The sequence below is a fragment of the Grus americana genome, chromosome 23 (assembly GCF_028858705.1).
Source record: "Grus americana isolate bGruAme1 chromosome 23, bGruAme1.mat, whole genome shotgun sequence".
In the NCBI taxonomy this organism is placed as follows: Eukaryota; Metazoa; Chordata; class Aves; order Gruiformes; family Gruidae; genus Grus; species Grus americana.
In genome coordinates, this window is record NC_072874.1 from 6402398 (window position 1) to 6420444 (window position 18047).

General features: G+C 42.6%; 1 protein-coding gene across 15 annotated transcripts in view; it reads right to left on the minus strand.

Annotated features, from left to right (window-relative positions):
• PUM1 (pumilio RNA binding family member 1) overlaps positions 1-18047 on the minus strand; it is a 76256-nt gene that overhangs the window by 37416 nt on the left and 20793 nt on the right. For 9 of the 15 annotated variants that reach the window (XM_054802766.1, XM_054802761.1, XM_054802760.1 and 6 more), the window contains 4 exons: positions 8854-8962; positions 6017-6195; positions 3766-3932; positions 2528-2798 (listed from right to left, as the gene is read on the minus strand). In XM_054802766.1, the coding sequence (XP_054658741.1) occupies positions 2528-2798; positions 3766-3932; positions 6017-6195; positions 8854-8962 (726 nt within the window). Of the gene's footprint in view, positions 1-2527; positions 2799-3765; positions 3933-6016; positions 6196-8853; positions 8963-13984; positions 14004-18047 lie in introns of those variants that run through there. The other 6 variants (XM_054802762.1, XM_054802756.1, XM_054802765.1 and 3 more) reach the window with 2 other exon arrangements.

Genomic DNA, 18047 nt, shown 5'->3' on the forward strand with positions numbered 1-18047 from the left:
GTATGTGTATTAAATTGTGGTCTCCAGTAAGTGGAAAAAGGAAAGGAAATCTCTTTAACAGGAATATTAACTGGAATTTACACAGTGAGGCTGAAGTTATAAAAATGTATGCATGGAGCATCGTGGCCTATTAGAAATCATGCTCAGAGTGAAAACTCACAAACAACTGACATAGTTTCCGAGAAGTTCAGTAGGATCGCCCGACATTTCGAAAGGCGAGGCTATCTCCCTCTCACACGTGTATACAAATGAACTCCCCGCCACGCTGTAAATGATGCTTCATCGAGGGAATTCCAAGAAACTGGAACATCACAGTCTGTATGATACAGTTATGGGAACACTGCAAGATTAGTTTTCTGTAAGCCAGTTTCTTCTGCAATATAAACATCTGACATCTCTAATCAGATTACACATGGTTAAGACCTTCCCTTCTTAATATTGCTTTTAGCTGTACTTGCTTGTAATCTCTTCAAAGTATATGACGCTTCCCAATGGACCGAGAAAGACACTTTTACAGACGAGATCCTTTTGTTCAGGACACAGTTCCTTCAAGACAGCTGAGTGGAAAAGACTATTCTGCCAAAAGACAGACTTCTTTCATACAGGCTATAACTGGCAGACAGCGAGGACCAAGAAACACTGGCTGATGGATATCGTATCTTAAGAAAATGGGTACAACTCTGAGCCAAGATACATTGCATTTACACCAACGTGCACCGAGAGGCTGCATTTGGCAGAGGAGCGAATCCTTATCTTCAACATGGCACTTAACGCTTACACAAGCCTGTTGTTTGCGTTTACTGTAGGTGTAAGTAGCTATTACAACAAAACAAACTGTAAAATAACAGTCCTTACTAAAGCCTGGCCTGTTTACTCTGGGCCTGGCTTGGGGAGAGCAAAGCATGCCGGAGCGACTGGGTGGGTGCACCGCCGGCACCTCTGCTCCCCACCAGAACTGATGGTTCGGAGACACGAGAAAGAACTGCAGCTTCACAGGCATCCCAGCAGAAAGTTTTAAGCGTGATTACATGGAGATGACGTGAATATTACCCCTCCGCTTTAAACAAAGGAAAAAACCCACCACCCAGGCCTGCCTACAAGGCCAGAGCCAGCAAGCCATACTGCACTCGCTTCAGGAATCGGCCTTACTTCGCTTTTTTATCTAGGCGCAAGACCTGCCCAATTTTAACTCCTATTTTTTAAAGGCTGGAAGAAACAAATAAAAACTATTTGAACTTGTAAATGAGCCTTAATGTAAATAGAAAACACTGACAAAATGCAGATTACAGGCTTCGTATTCCTGCAGTTATTTTCCCATATCTAACGGGTCGTTAACAAGCAACTCGCTTCTTTAGCTCTGAAGTACTGTTTTAAAAAAAAAAAAAAAAAATACACACGTTTCATTGTTTGAAAGTAATTCTTGCATTCAAGGTCCTACACCAGAGTAAGACAAACACTTGAAACTAGCTTTTTTTTCCCTTTTTGAACTATACAGCAGTTTAGTTTAATCATTAAAAAAATTTCCGTCATTAACCTCCCAAACACGCTATATAATAAAACAATCGATTAAGCTATAACACAGATATTTACATTGTTTTTAAGACTGTGATAACTCACTGAAGGTGGGTCTTTAGCACAACCTTGGCAACAGCCTTTCCTCAATACCGAGTGCCAACAGGCTATTTTGCTAAAAAAGATCAGATATTTCAGGAAACCCAGGGCTAGTTATATACTCTTGCAATCAGCTACAACAAAGGATTTTATTCTTCTTTGAGGGATATCATAGTTACAGAAGGAAGGCAATAAAAGTTTACAATCGTTACCTGAACTAGCAGGAACAGGAGTGGATTACAAGTCGATCGTTGGATCTAGGCCCAGCATTCAAGAGAAGCCAACAGCAAAAGCAAGGACTTGTGTTACTTGTCCGGGATGAGAAGCTTGGGCCGCTTGCGTGGGAGAAAAGGTCAAACAAACCCGCTGGGCTGAGATAAAGTTTTGTAGTATTGGACTCTGACCTCAGGTTTTAAACCATGCTCAAGTATGAGCAAGGTGGTTTAAACACATTATTCCTTCGGTCTGCTCTAGTTCAGCACTGTGGACACCCCAAAGCAGGGCTGCAACACCGAGGCTGAACAGCCGCTTGACCCCCAAGTCACTTTAAGGGCTAGAGGGTGGCTTGTTTGGGTTTGGGTTTTTTTGTTTAGCCGTTTTTACTACTTTAAGCTCTTCTCCAATGCACACTTACTCCAGCTAAAAGTGATTAATTAAGAAACGTGCTGTTGGTAACTGCTGTTTATTACCGGTCCTTAAGACCACTGGTCAGACGATCGTGTTAAGTAGCTCTCCTGCATCGAGCTCCCAAGGAGGACACGTGCAGCGCTCTACAGATGGCACAGAGATGATGAAACCATTCCAAGTCTTCCTCCATCCCTCTCCCCAAGACACGAGCCTGAGCTCACGTTAACCCCACGATGACTCTCCTGGAGGAACTGGAGCGGTAGGGTAGGGCCAACGGTCAACACTTTACCTGCTGTTGGGAATTGTAATCGAAGAGTCCCACGGTGGCCGCGGCCGAGTCCACAGGTACTTGAGTGCCAGAATAATCAAACTGAAGAGGCTCCATGCCAACGTGCTCCATGGGATCCAGAGGGACACTCTGGGACTCGATGTTGGAGAAGTCCTCCACTGGCTTGGCACCATTGGTACTCGCCAGCTGGGCTAAGCCCTCTGATCCATTCTGGTTTGGACCCAGAAGATCTACTTCACTAGCAGAGTTCTGGCAATTACCAGGTGTACGGCTACGCAGAAAGAAAAGATACTCGTCACTACACACAGCCATTTAACACTATGTCACACAGCGGCAATTAACAGCAGCAGACACTAGTACTCACCAGAACTGCTTGTAGATATTGTGGTAGAGGGGAAAAAAATAAAAGGAGGGTCTGAAAGAGTTCCCTAAATGAATTCTACAGAACAGTTTCTGTATTTGAAAAAACAAACAAAAAAAACCACCCATGAAACCCCCAGTCCCCCTGCCTCAAAGACCTGTTACAGTACAAGCGTAAAAAAATTCAGTTTCTTTTCTCTCCTTAATTGAGGAGTCGGCCATAACAAGACAGGATTTCAGAAATGTCACAGTTATTTTTTCATAAAGCTATTCAGCAATTATTAACCATGTAATGCTCTGGCACTGTCTCTCCCTTGAAACCTTTCTAGAGTAGCTGCCACGGTTTCCTAATTACCTAACATAAGCATTGGACTCAAGTGGGAAATGGTTCATCTCAACGCAAGGGCCGGCAGTATACGCCTCAGCACATTTATTTTGCTTTAACAGTTTTCCTACATGTCAACACGGGGCGCAGCAAGCAGGTAAGCTAGCAAGAAATACAAATGCATTGATTACAGCAACAGCCACAATTTCAGAAGGCTTTAATCTCGAGAGCTACAAGGAACAAGTCCAAAACCCCAAGTATCATTTAGACTCGTGTATAAGCAGAGTCAACATCTTCAGTAGGTGTTTCCATAGTAATCCCACACGCAGTAATTAAAAACAGGTGTAAAAATAAAGTAAGATTTCAATATGCAGGACTACATCTGCACAGGTGAGAGCTGTCAGATGTTACCCCCCACCTTCTCACAGTGCACGTTATAACAGCCTTACCACGCTGTTCCAAAAAGTCAAAAGCTTTTTTACCACAGCACGGAAAATCTTTCCAAAAATGTTAAGTGTGCCACTGATTAATTATTAACTAATAGTGCACATACCTGAAGTCTTTGACATCTGCGTCGATTCCATTCTGCACCGGCAAACCATTTGTTTTATCCATCACATCCCCCTCCTCCTTCAGATCTCCTAATTTATCACCATCAAATGTGCCCTTATTTTTCTTATCCCCTTTGTCATTCTCATCATTCTCTGCATCCCTTGGCCCCTGGGCAAAAGAGACATTATTTTAATAAGCTTAGTTTTCAGATCAATTTTGCTTTTCTTCCCCGAGATGGTAACAAATCAAAGAAACATGTCACAATAAAGTCACTTGCTAACATTAGTTCTTACACATAAAAATATAAAAAAGCAAAATAGTCAATCATAATCAAAGAAATAAGGGAATTAGTTCTCACTTTTCCAAGAGAGGTTTTATCTACCTAACTATTCAGTTTCTCCCATTTAGTAATTCAGGGTCTGACTCTAGAGGCTCTAAAAATCTTACCCCAACATAATTTTAAAGAATACTTATCCAAACCCTCTTTTTGGATGGGACTTCGGCACTTCAAATTTAACTGGGGAGCTTTTAAACACAACAGCATGTACTGAAGGGACATAAACTGAATTAGTGCCTCTCCAAAAGTCACTGACTCGGTGCCAAAGATGCAGTGACTGACTGGACAAGTGCATGTATTTAAGCAGAACAGGATCATCTCGATTTTGGGGGGCATCACTGCGATTTCCACAGTGAACTCCAAGGTATGGCTCATTTAAGAGTACCCAAGTCAATTATTAGCTCCATCATTGGTTCGTATAATCCTAAAGCACATTTTTGGGAGGAAAAAGGAAAGGGGGGCGGGGGGGAAGAGAGAGAAAAAAAAGGATTTCTGTTCTGTTGAGCATTTTACGAGTGGTATTACATCTGCAGCATTCCTGCCCTTAATGTCTGCATTTTATTTCACTTGGGAGAAGAATAAAGGGTGATTATGCCAGGGGCAGAATTTTGAACAACAAAAGGGAGAAGAAAAACAACATAATTTATGATAAAAAACAGCAAGGGGCATATAAACATATTTATCAGACACAGCTTTGGTGCTGTCACAAAGAGAGGCATTCAAACCCTGCCTTCCACTTCATTTGAGGGAAAAGTACTCTGTACATAGCAGGGCATTTGAACCCTGTATCAACTACCTCATTTTTCCATTCCTTTTATTTGGAGGGGGGGATTTTTCCCTCCCATATTTAGGAAAAAAAAAAAGATTGTTTTAAAAGCAATCCTCTTCTGATGCTTCTTAAATAAAATAAAATCATGCTTCCTTAATATTAAAGGGCAGGCTGGGAAATGCCAATTATAAATACAAATTTGGAGCCCAGTTCTCACCCACACAATGTGATATTCACCAGCGAGACCCTTTGTTTCAGAACCGGCATCCTGACTATCAACGCTGCAGAGCGGACACCTCTCTAACCCCCAATTCAGATGATAAATTGGCTCCTTCCACTGATCTTTCGTTTCTCAGAAATCATCTTTCTTAGGCTCAGGGTTCAACAAGGTTATCGGGTGCCCACTAATGAGGGACAAAAAAATAAGAGGATGGATGAAGGAAACCACAAATGGGCTCCCTGAAGAGATGAGCACAGCAGTCCAACAGTAACAAACCTACTCCGCTTTTATGTTTTTCAACAACTCCTGATCTAGCACCTGGCCGATGAGGTGGAGCTGAGGTGCAGCCCCTTTCTCCCCACTACAGGGATGGGGTTTGATTACGCTTCTCTCACCGAATCCTTAGGTTCGAGGTGGCAGCAACTATGCTCCCATCCCATCCCACCCCACGAAGCCCGGTGACTAATGCAATTTCTCCATAGGAAACGCTATGCCCTTGAAAGCGTTCCCCAGCTGGAGTGGCTTTTGTAGCTACATTACGTTTCTAGCATCGTTACATGGAGCTTTTTGTTCTTAGCCAGCAACAAAGCAGCCACACGCTCATTCAAAAACCACAGGTATATTTGCATACTTTTCCAACGACAAGCTTAGATGGGGCGTTACTGCCGGTGTGCTTATCCAAAGAACCAGGGAACGTCAGCAACCTTCACATCCTTTACACCCCGCTCCCACACTGCATCCCCTAAGTCAAGAACAACGGTTAAACTGCTAGCCTACCCGTTTTAAGATAACTAGCTAAACTAAGAGCAAATAAAAGAAAGAAGAAACATCTGCCTTTAGGAATGGATTAACAAACAAACAAACCAAGCAGCAAATGGAGAAAATAACATAATGGAAACTCAAATGTCAGAATCGGGCACACTTACAAATCCTCCTTTCCTTAGGCAGGAATCTCCAGGAGATGAGCTCAACACATACTCCACCATGCTAACTCCAAGTCCTCCACTCTCTGACCGTGGTGAAAGTACTGAGTTGACTTCACTATTCACATGAAACCCCTGACCAGGTCTTCTCTGAACCATAATTGGTTGGGAAACAGAGTGATCTGGAACAAAAACATGTGTAATTCTCATAAGTAGATCCAACTATTCAAAGGAGGCAAGTAATTAAACACGTACTCTCTAGTGTCTTAATTGTACTAAGAAGTGCCAACTTTTTGACTCTGATGATGTCCATTAGAAAAAGCAGGATGGCTTTCTCATTTTTTAAATACTAGAACCTGTAAACCTATAAGCGATAACTACATTTAAAGTCTAAAATCATAAAATTTCAGAAATTTAAGTCTCTAAAGGTTGCAATTAAAAAACAAAAATTCTACTTCTAAGTTTTAGTAAAACTCTTGCATTGGTACAGTGCAAAAACAGTCAGTCTTGGTTTGTCATTTAAAACATCATCCTACCATTACATCAGCCTGTATTTGTTTTCTTGGGCTGCCATATTCGTGTCATGATCAGAGTTTCTCTTAGCTGCTATTTCCTCAAGAAAAAGTTTAGGAGAACTTCATTTCTTCTTCCTCATTCCCCTGTCCTCCTGCCCTGCCCCATCCCTTTATCATCCCTGCAGCATGAAAGTTTGAGATCCAACCATAACAGACTAAGGATCGATGTCTCCAAGTCCTTATCAGCTCTGCAGATGTTGCTGGCTGGGCAGCAGAAGGTGACCTTCCATCCCCGACGAGGGAAGGAAAGAAGTTCTCTGCTTCTGGCTGCTCAGACTGGCAAGAGTCAGCGAGTCAATGACAACATGCAGCAGATCGGGTAGTTGCCAGGTGATGGTGGAGGGACAGGCAATGCTATCGATGCTGTAGCTTCCTTATAAACCAGGTGTAAACTGCCAAGAGAAGTCATTCTTTTCTATCATTGCTCCTGGCTATACTTTCCTGCCTTCTCCCTCAAGCCAGCACAAGCATCTATGTGGCCACAAAGTGAGGTGGACTGGGGAGACTTTTTGGGGATAAAGCTAACAAAAAAGCTAGTTCTAACCCAAATCTATTCCCCATAGCAGGTTTCACTGCACTGCTGCATAACTACTTGTACCACCCGGAAGGGAAGAAAGGAGCAGCCTGCATCAGACAGCACTGCTCCTTTTAGCGGTACTGGCTTTAAATGCTTTAAAGCTACAACTTCAAGGTTGAGTAGCAAAGAACCAAAGCCATATGGGAGGATTGCAGCACATACTGTGGACACAGACAGAAAGGAAAATGGATGGAGCAAAGGGCATCTTACAGAAAACCGGGCTTCATGAGTTCCACTGCTCATGGAACAAACTAGTCTTCTGGCCAAGGAGACTTCCACACCCCACCTCCAAGCTGTGCTCCTTGCTCTGGGGCTGCAACCTTGAGCAACTTCTCAGCCCACAGCTGTTCTCTTCATCTTAGATGAGCAAAAGGGGAAACTATGACTTCCCTGACTCACAGACACCATTTCAGGCCATGGCTCAGGAATAAAGGCTCTAAGGTGCACAGGATTAATTGGGAATAAACAAAGGAACAGATGAGACAAAGGGCTTTGACTCATGGAGATTTGCGATCAGCCAGGGTAGGAGGTTACCTCCCCCAGATGTCTACCCTGCCTGTCTGGTGAGTGGAACCAGCCCAACAGCAGGCGCAGTGAAGGAGAAAGTCTCCTTCTCAGCTCTTGCTCTTCAGAGTCTGGCTCAGCCCTTTCATCCACCCTCCACTTAGCTGGTACGAACACACCTGGGCACACGCTGCTGCTGAAGACGGGGTGCAGGCGCTGCTATGGACATCCGCTGCCGATAGGCAAGTCACAGCTGGGGGCAGCAGCTCCCCGAAACCTCCCCAGTATCCAGCCAGACTGCAACGTTCAGCTGACCAGATGTGGAGAAGATCTATCCCCTTTTCACAGCGATTTGGAAATTTAAATAATAAAAAATGCCCTTATCACTATCCCAAATACCTTCACTCTAATAATGGGTATTTTCAGCAGGGAAAAAAGAGCCCCACACAACAGTGCAGTTCCTCTAAATCGCATATCCCCTGGAGCTGTAGTTCCGTGCAGTTTTTTGGGAACTGCACGAGATACTCAGCAGTGTTTAAGGAGCCTATTCATTACATAGAGAAAGCACAGAAAATAAAAAGTAAAAGATTAGCATTTCAAATTCAGCACATGCATGTGATTTTTTTGCCATTTAACTAAAACCAACTTGAACACTTGCCCCTTAAATTCAAAGTAAGGGGCAGTCTCTGATCCAAGAACAAAATTCTTGGCAGATAAACTTAAACACTACTAATTCAAAACATCACTTTGTTTTTTTTCTTTTTTAAATTGAACGTTGCTGGGTTTTGGTTCGTTGGTTTAGTATTAAAAGATTGTGGGCTGGTTGTGGTTTTTTTTACTGATCTTGTTCTCTAATATCTTTGTTCAAACTTCAAGTCATCCATCCCAAGGCAGAGAATACATCAGAGAGTTTAAATTGAAATTTTAATGGCAATCTAAAATTTTAAGCAGATAAACATAAGGGTACACACGTTCACGTTAGACAATCTTTTTATAACTGTGGATATCTTTTAACTCTATCACAAAGCAATGTGGGTTTTTCTATTAGTTTTCTATTATGCAAAACAGATGTTTTTAAAAATCTTTTAAAAGCCGTGTCATCCAGACTGGCCAGTAATTTTGAGTAGACAATTTGCACATTTTTGTATTCAACCCCGACTAAATTAAGTAAATAGTTGAGCTACCTGATGTTCCCCAAGCACTGTCTCTCCACTGATCTCCCAGAAATATCCCTTTTGGTCCATCTTTGCTGGAATCATCAGATTCCCAAAACTTTTTACCCGGCAACAGCTGCTGCAATTAAAACAAAAAACAAAAAACAAAGCATGATTAAAATAAGTATAAAATGCAAACATAAACCATAAGCGTCTCCCTTCTAAACATGAATCAATCATTAAACACAAACTGATACATGCTTTATAATCAAAATATTTATATACTCCTAGGGTGAAAGCCATACAGCAACTGAGATAATGATTCAATCTCCGCAATCCTCTTACACTCTTAAATGCTTTATGAATCCCACACACGTAAGCACACACATACAATTTACATTCTCCAGCCTCTCAGCACGAGAGCTACTCGCAAGAAAAATAGTAGCAGAAAAAGACCTGTTCTGATCAGAAAATTATCACGACTTCCACCTGATCTGCAAGGATACCTCTAGAACTACCCAGCATTTCCAGCACAAACTCTTGCCTTCAAATAGTGAGGTTCTGATGCTGGCAGGGACAGAATAGCTTAAGAGGTGCCAAGAGCTCTCACTTCTTGCTTATTTAATGACTGCTGAGGACTCTCCACGCTATGAAGGTTATTTATAAACACTAATAAGAGTGAACAGTTCTGGGCCACCGCACCTGCCATGCGTGTATTGTTCCTACCGGATGAAACGAAGAAGGTTATGCACTTACTGAGAACGAGACAGAAAGCCGTCCTTGGCTTGAATGAATCCAAGGAAGATTGTTCTGAAGTTCAGAAGATGGCAGAAAGAACAGCGTGCCCTATTTCGCAGATGTATTTTGAAAATACCAGCTTCACTGAGGAAATACCTGCTGCGTGGCAGCTACATATGGCAAGGGGAATTTTGAGCCCTGCTTAAGTGCCTTAGATGTCAAGCGTACAATCTTCAAATTAAATCTTCTGGCTGAATGAGACGTATGCAATTCAGACAGGAAACAACAGTACATTCATAGCAAATTAACAAAATAAATGAGCCTTGCCTGATGAAGTTGGAATAAAACTAAAGGAAGTAAAAGATTAACAAGTACTTGCATCTGTTTGAAACTACCATAGAACAAACAAGAATTATCAGATTAAACCTTGTCTCCTGTATATTAGAAGTGTTGATAACTCTATCAGTGGACGTGCAAATTTAAGGCTACAGCATAACAGAGTAAATAAGCTACTGGATGAAGATGAAGCAAGTGTAAATCATTAAGAGCTTCCAGCTTGCAGTACCCTCTGGTTTAAGACAGACAATCAAAAAAGTCATGGTCACCATTTACTTTTTAACTTAGGGAAGATCTGTTTACTCAGAAATGTATCGTGAAGCAGGTCTGTACATATGAGATTAAACCTGAGGTTCAGATTTGGGTAACTGGACAGATTACAGAGAAGACAAGTATTATAATGAAAGCAACATCAATTTTACCTCACACCTGAAAAGTAGAATTCCTTCCAAATTCTATAAATTAATAAAAAAACCCAAAATGAAACACCACAGATAAGAGAGCAATTACATTCAGCTATTTAACTAACACCCGAAGTTGCTGTTGACTACAAGTAATCCCGCTTTTGTGCCAAGATCAGTAGAGAATAAGATCAATCCACAACTTAAAACACGGCAGTCACCTACAAGGGGAAAATAAATAACTGCAATCCCTTTGGAAAAAAACCTTGTACAGGCACAAGATGGAGGGCAGGCTCGGTGTCTGAGCAGACCTCAGAGCAACAGCACTGCTGCTTCAGGGGCTCTCGCTCACACCTCAAGCTGTACGCAGCCGTGCAAGTTGTGCAGCAGTAACCACACGCTCCCAGCTCCTCGGCTCGCTGATGCTGCTGACTGCGCGCCCGGAGCAAGAGCTGGCGCAGGGGCATTTTCCAGCCGAACTGAAATATTTATGCATACATCTGCATATTGTCTATATGAGCAGGCGGGAATGGAAACCAAAGCAACCCTCACCTACAGAGGCTGAATCAACATCTCAAGCTAACATATAACATATGTAACAGGGCAAATTTTAGGATGACATGTGCTGGTAACACTCGTCTTGTGCCAGGCACACCAGGAGCTCCAGCACAGAGGTTGCCCCTTCTGAACCGGCTGAGATCCTTCTGCAAGGCTGAAGACACCACACCTCTGTGTGTGTGTGTGCACGCTGTTTGCTGCCACAGTGCTAAACAAAACTTATTTACTGATTGAATGTTGCTCAATTCAACTGCAGTTTTTCTTTTACTGAAAGTACACACTTGTATAACTTATTCCCCACCCTAACCTCCTCTTCCAACTCGCAATAGACTTCCTCCTACTAATTCAAAAGCAAAAGTCTTCAGATCAGTTTTCAAACTAAGGATGAGATGAGCTCGTTCACGTTCTATGCCTAAGCACAACGCAGTGTACCCCAAAGTCCTTCAAAGGTACGTACACATCAACCCTACCTGGATGTACGGACTCCAGGACCTGGGCTGCCCCTAGGGCAGAAGAAATAGCTGTACAAAAAGTGTCAGCAGGACTTGTACCCACCCTGCTTCGCAGCATTCATTACAGATGCAGAGTCTAGAATCACAGAATGCTTTGAGTTGGAAGGGACCTTCAAAGGCCATCTAACCCACTCTCACTGCAATGAGCACAGACATCTTTTCAGCATCTTTCAGGTTGCCCAAAGCCCCATCCAAGCTGGCCTTGAACACTTCCAGGGATGGGGCATCCACAGCTTCTCTGGGCAACCTGTGCCAGGGCCTCACCACCCTTGTAATGAGTTTCTTGTGTCTAAGAGGTCTCCTTTTAGTGAAAGGAAGAAAAAAAACTTCCTTTCTCTACAATCAAATATTTGTTCATGACACTGGCTTTGAGTATGAGAACTTTTTGGTACAGAAATGCCAAACTTTTGTTTTCCCCAGCTCTTCAATATTTGGCACGCCATCCATGCCTACGGACTCCATATCTTGCACAGTTTGTCCATGCAAGACCATTTAATTGCCTATTTTCTCTACAAGGTATCCCATTCTAGTTTCAATCTCTTCCAGCAGCAAGACATTTCCACCCAACCCTCTCAAAAAGGTTAAAACCTTGAAGAAAGCATTTTAATCCAAGTGCTAAGCTACCTCTGGGTTTTTATTATCTTCTTCCTACTGGGAGAACAAGACTCAACTTGTTCTTTTAACTCTCAAACTACTGAGTAGAAAACACAGGGCTTTCCCCAGCTGCTCCTTCTTCAAGAAACATCATGAGATCTCGACACGTCACTCACTTTTTAGAAGCGTGTTTGTGACTTTAGGATTTGTCATAGCATCGTAAACACAGCGTAGGACTGCTCGTGATTCTCTTAACTAAACGATAAAAGCAGGGAAACTTGCACCGTGCTCCCCTTTTACGTAATCCAGAAATAACTCAGGACAACTGTAAGGACAAGCGACTCCCATCAGCAAAACTAATTTCAAAACAGAGACTAACCTGTTCCTCCATCTGCACCACGGTGACGTTAAGGAGGTGAAAGCCAAGTCAGTGCTCTCTAGTATTTACAAACATAAACACACATCGTGTGTTACCATTTTTTGTAAGCTTCTGTCATTCCCGTATTTATTCAAACACAGCTTTTTCACTCCTGCTGCTGCCACCCCAGCAAAAATAACTACTCTCCTCCTCATTCCATTTCAAGGAATTCTGGAGAATAAAGTGATACGGACCAATTAAACAAAATTTTACCTGCAACCAAACACTTCTCATTTCCTTTGACAATACCTTGCAGAGTAGGAGGACACTCTCTGTTCTGCAGTCACACCCCAAGGAACGGATGAGAAGGGGCATGGGCTTGCAGAAAGGAGACAGAAGTGAGCAGAAGAGAGTATTTTCTTCTTGAGGAAGGAGCAATTTCTAGTTTACAAGAAAATTAAATTCCTTTCATAAGCTCCTGAGTTTCCAAAATGTTAGTAAGTTTTTCTGATATACACAGGAAAGAAACAGTGAATTCTAAACTTAGGAAATTTGTTTCTACTTTAAGGTAAAAAGGCAAAATGGAACTTAAGTAAAAAAAAAAATAAAAAAAAAATCAAGTCTAGTACAAACCTAAGAGGAAATCTGCATCTCTAAACCTGCACAAAAAAGGGGAACAGGGAGGTCAGCAACTGCCTGGTAAGTACGGTCAGAGCAATAGGTAATCTCAACATTTGTAAAGCAATCCTAAACTCTGAAGCAAACAAGCATAAAGGTTCAGTAGTTACTTCTCCCGAGGAAGTCTGCTAGATGTAACTAAGTTCAACCTCCCTTCTTGGTTTTAATACTTTGAGGTACTTGCTTTCTCATGAAATATCAACAGTGGAAACAAAATGAGATTTCTCATTTCCACCATCTTAAAATTCACAAGCCATTTCCAAACCGGCAGAATTCATCAGAGTAAGGCCACGTTTCGGCAACGTTTTCTCTTCAGCAGCAACACCAGGCGAAGGGATCTCCCCCAGCGTGTCCCAGGTCAGAGCACGTGCGCCCCTCAAAATCCCTCTTTAGAAAGAACGATCTTTTGCAGGTCCACGTTGCAAATTGCTCAGAGGCCTTGCAAAGAGCAGCTGGCAAATGTGGCTGCTGAGAGGGCTGCGGGAGGTAAGGGGAGAAGTTTGCAACACACCCGCAAGCACTCCATGGCTGATGCAAGAACCTTAAACCAGTATTGCCAGCACAGGTGGTTGCGTCTCATGAAACACTTTCAAATCTCAGTTATAACAGAATCATACACTAAAGATGTGGAAAGGGACATCCACCCACACGAGGCACCAGGTTCAGACACACTTCACGTACTGCTTCATAAACCAGGCGCACACTCCTAACCGAAAGATAAGGAAAACGAACACTTCATGTGAGTTTACAAACCACAGCAACAAGCTGTCTTATGAAGTGGAATATACAGAACAAGCTTTTATTTGTATTCTGCTTGTTCCTTTAACTAAATATTTCCATTTTCCTGACCCTACAAGCTGGATAACTGCCACAAAAGGTAGCAAGACCATTTCCTCTGCCTGGTGTGCGACTTGACACTAGTTTAGCCCTTTATTGCTTCACCGACCCTCTCCCCCTTTCGTAAGGGTGAAGACACATCCACTTACCAACGAGATCCTGAAGAACTGCACCCCAACACCTTCTGATGGTTTTGCAGTGAATCACAGACAAGGATTAGCAAAAATTCTAATGCTATCTTGTGCACGCACACCCCCTTACTGCACAAACAACTCCAACTCTGTCCCCTACAGTTTTATCTTCCCCCCCCAGAAGCATAAAAGTTTCCAGCTGGAAGCTCTGCACCATAAACAGAAAGAAACAAAATATAAATGTTTATTTTACATACAGATTCCGGATGTATTTACAGATATTGGGAAGGGGAAAACCCAAAAGACAATATTAACAGATGGCAATGGGGGTCCTTGTTCTGTCAAGCACCAGTCCAACCAAAACTAGAGGTTTAGCAAGTGGTAATCATCTGTACTGAATTATGCAACAGGCTGCCAAGACGACACATTTTTCCTCAGGGAAAGTTGTCAGTTGCAACGGGAAAAAAATAAATAAATTATTTTAAGTGAGTATCATCCGGTTCTTCACATTGGAAAATAAAAAGGAACATGCGGCAGTTTAGAAGTAGACTAGTTTATTTGTTCCACAGTTTTTATTAAAATTGAACCTATCTAGTGTGAAAATAATCCTTCTAAGCCCTCTTACAGAGGACTTACAGAGTTAGGCCAATATTCAATTTAGCAGAGCGGGGAGGAGGGGAGAGGAAGACTTACACATCAACACAAGCAATTCCACAACCAACAAGTACAGAGCCTGTGCATATAGATCCCACTGAGATGGGATTACGAATTAGACAAATTAAGTAAACTGATCCCCATCAGACAAGGCAAATATTAAGATAAAAGAAGCCATCTGTGCAGTTGGAGAAGTCAGTTTATCTGCAGCAACAGGTAGAAGGCAGAGCGTGTATTTACAAGTCACATTCGGGCAGCACGGCAGGTTTACAAACACTAAGATGTTATCTACCCTAAAAAAAATGTTGCCGTGTAAAACCAAACAAGATAGGGAGGCTGAGCACACAACAAGCAATCCCAGCTGGAGTGCCACCCCAAGGACAGGTTTTGGTCTCCTGTCCCAAAGAACGGGCAGCTGTCTGCTGGCTCAGGGAGTTAAACCGGCTCACAGGAGGGTCTGACAGCACACAAAAAAACCCGCAACAGGATTGTATGATTGGAAATATAGCGAGGAATGTTAAAAAAAAAAACCCAAAACAAACTCCATCGTGCCAGGATGGCTAGCTTTAAGCTGTCTAACTGCATTTCACTGACTCCGTGGCTGCCTAACCGTCCCCTGTGCGCTCTTGCTTAGCTCTTGCCTCGGTTCTGGTGCTCTCAGCCCCTGCACTCAGCCATCCTGCCATGCCAGTGTAGCTCTTGGGGCACCATCACGCTTTGCAAACACAGCTTCAATCCTCCTATTTCTAATGCTGCTAGCTCTGGATAAATTGAAGGAGGAAATAAAAACCAAAAACCCAAACCTGAACAGAAACATTATTCAAAACTGTCAATACTCCCTTAGCCCAGCTGCTAATGAATCATAAATTTATGAGAACACAGTAAAGGCATCATTACCAGGGAAAGCAGAGTCATGTGGGGGTTTTTTAGGTGGGTTTTTTTTTTTTCCTTGGTTTGTTGGTTGTTTTTTTTTAACCAGATACAGGAACGCCTAGGCCCAGTGTCACCACCACTCTGCTCAACAAAAAGCGCTGGTCCCTGGAGAGGCTGGGGCTTATTTGTCCATTTGCATCCAGGGGACATACACACGGACACTTCAGCCTGGGATGGTTAAGAGCTCTGCTACAATGAACCACACGGGTTGTAGCAATTTCACTGTACGGCCAGAGTCAGACCGACACTATATTCCAGCACTAAAACCTGCAGAGGCCAGCAGCAGAGAGCAATAATTAGATGCTCATCAGATGAAATGGAAAATATTTCTTACCAGCATTTCTTTTCAAGTGTAGGGTGAGATTCACTGTTACCCCAATATTTGTACTTCAAAATTTTTGGTTCAATTCCTTCCATTTTTTGAAGCTAAGTACCTACCAGTTGCCTAATACCTTTCTGTTCCCATCCTCCTCCCACCCTCCCAGATTAAGTTACAGCCTGCTACTCACCCAGCTGCTCTTTTATTCTGGACACAGGCTTATCTCACAGATAACCTACTACCAAATCAAGAATGTTGCCGCAGTTCAAAATGCACTTAATGCCCTGACGACAAACAGCACGGCGCAGTCTCTCTGCACTGTCCACTATCCCCAAAAAGGCATCGCACGAATATTCAATATTGCAAAGCTACAGGTAAGAGGGATTTAAGCAAAGAAAAGCAGATATCCAGCTCTCCTGTCTTGAAGGCTGGAAAAGAAAGAGAACTTGCATAGCTCACGTTAAGCCTCAGGTAAGTATCACTGCTGTGGGATCCGAGACCTCAGAAGACAGCACAAGAGCATGGACACACGTTCTGCTCTGTGCTCTAAAGCAGCAAAACCGACTGGCCCCTGTGTGCAACTTCTGAAGCACCACGCTCTTCCTTCACCAATTGCTACACACCGTGGCTTTTTATTGCCTCCCAGTTCAGTATCTGCTGAGAAGGGGAGCTGGATACAAAACTAGTGAAGATTTCATTGCTCTTACATGGCTTGTAGTAAGGCTCCAAGATGACTTCCTTCATTACAGCTACCAACCTGGCTAAAAAAGGGGCAGAGAATAGATGCTCCTTCTACAAGGCTACTTTCACCATTATCCACCACGTTCACTATCAACCACCCAAATCCCTTCCATTGTAGAGCAGAGCAGAAGGGTTTCCGTGGCTCTTCCTTTCAGTCTCACACCTGAGAAAACGTTGCACTTCCCCTTACACAGGAATTTAGGGGGGTACAAGGCTGGTTGCAGAGGGTGGGATTTTGAAGATGGAAACAGCCACAAGGCAGATGAAAGTTATGGGTTTTTTTTAAACTATTCTTAATGTTCCCAGATTAGAATATCTGTTCATCACCAATTATTATCTATCCTGCTGTCAAAATGCAGGTAAGAGATTTAATTGTTTGACAGCAACCTTTAAGAAAAGCTCTGATGTCTTCAGAGGCACAAACTCCTTAAATCACTAAAATTATGATGATGTTGCCTACCAAGAAGCAAGAAAAGAAGATGATAAACAGATACACTGAATGTGTAAACAATCTTTTCCTCATCTTTCTCCTCCAGGTTTCTCCCTATCAACTGAAAGTATGAGATTATTGACACTTCCTGCAGGTAAGGCTCAGAAGACACAAGATCAAGAAATACAAATCGAATTTGCTCTTTTCCTCATTTATTTCAGACTTAAATGTGTTCTTAGTACACTGACTTTCTCCATGAGTTTCCTTCACATTCCAGGAGCAGGGGAGGAAACCATCGGTGCCTTGCTAAGGCATCTAAACAACAGATACAGCATGCTGCAGAAAATCAAAGTCTCTAGCTGAAGAACACGGTCTTGAAAGCCAATACGTATATCCAGTGAGGATCTCTGTTTACATAGCTCCTTAAATCAGCCAGCTGGATCTATGTTGAAATACCTTGGGGAAATACAGAGAAAATTCAATGGATAAGAAAGGAAATTGTGGGACTGAGGGAGAAAAACCCCAAGAGAAACAAGAAACAGTGTCTTAGCTTAAAGAGAAGGGTGAAATGTCACCTTTCCTGGAAAAATGTGCACGTTCCAGTATGTGGAAAAGCCCAGTGACAAAAGGATGCCATCTCCAAAACTTTCTGCATCACAATTACAAGGTGAGTCATCATGGGAAGGCAAACCTCACATACTCCAAAAACCAAACCCAAATCCACTTCTCTCAAGAAATGGCTAAGTAAAGTAAGAGTTGGTAAAAATCAGCATATTTAGGAATGTCTTCAGGCATTTAAGCTAACGTGACGCTCTTAACAGGCTTTCAAAGAGCCTGTACACTCTATATCTGAAAATGAAGGTCTTGCCCAAGTGAGGTGTTAAAAAATAGTATTCACAGAACATTCACACCCCCGCCATTCCACCGGCATGCTTCATATGGAGGCACATCAGCTGCTTTTCAGCCGCTTTAGACAGACTTTTTAATACCATGTTTTCTCCTTT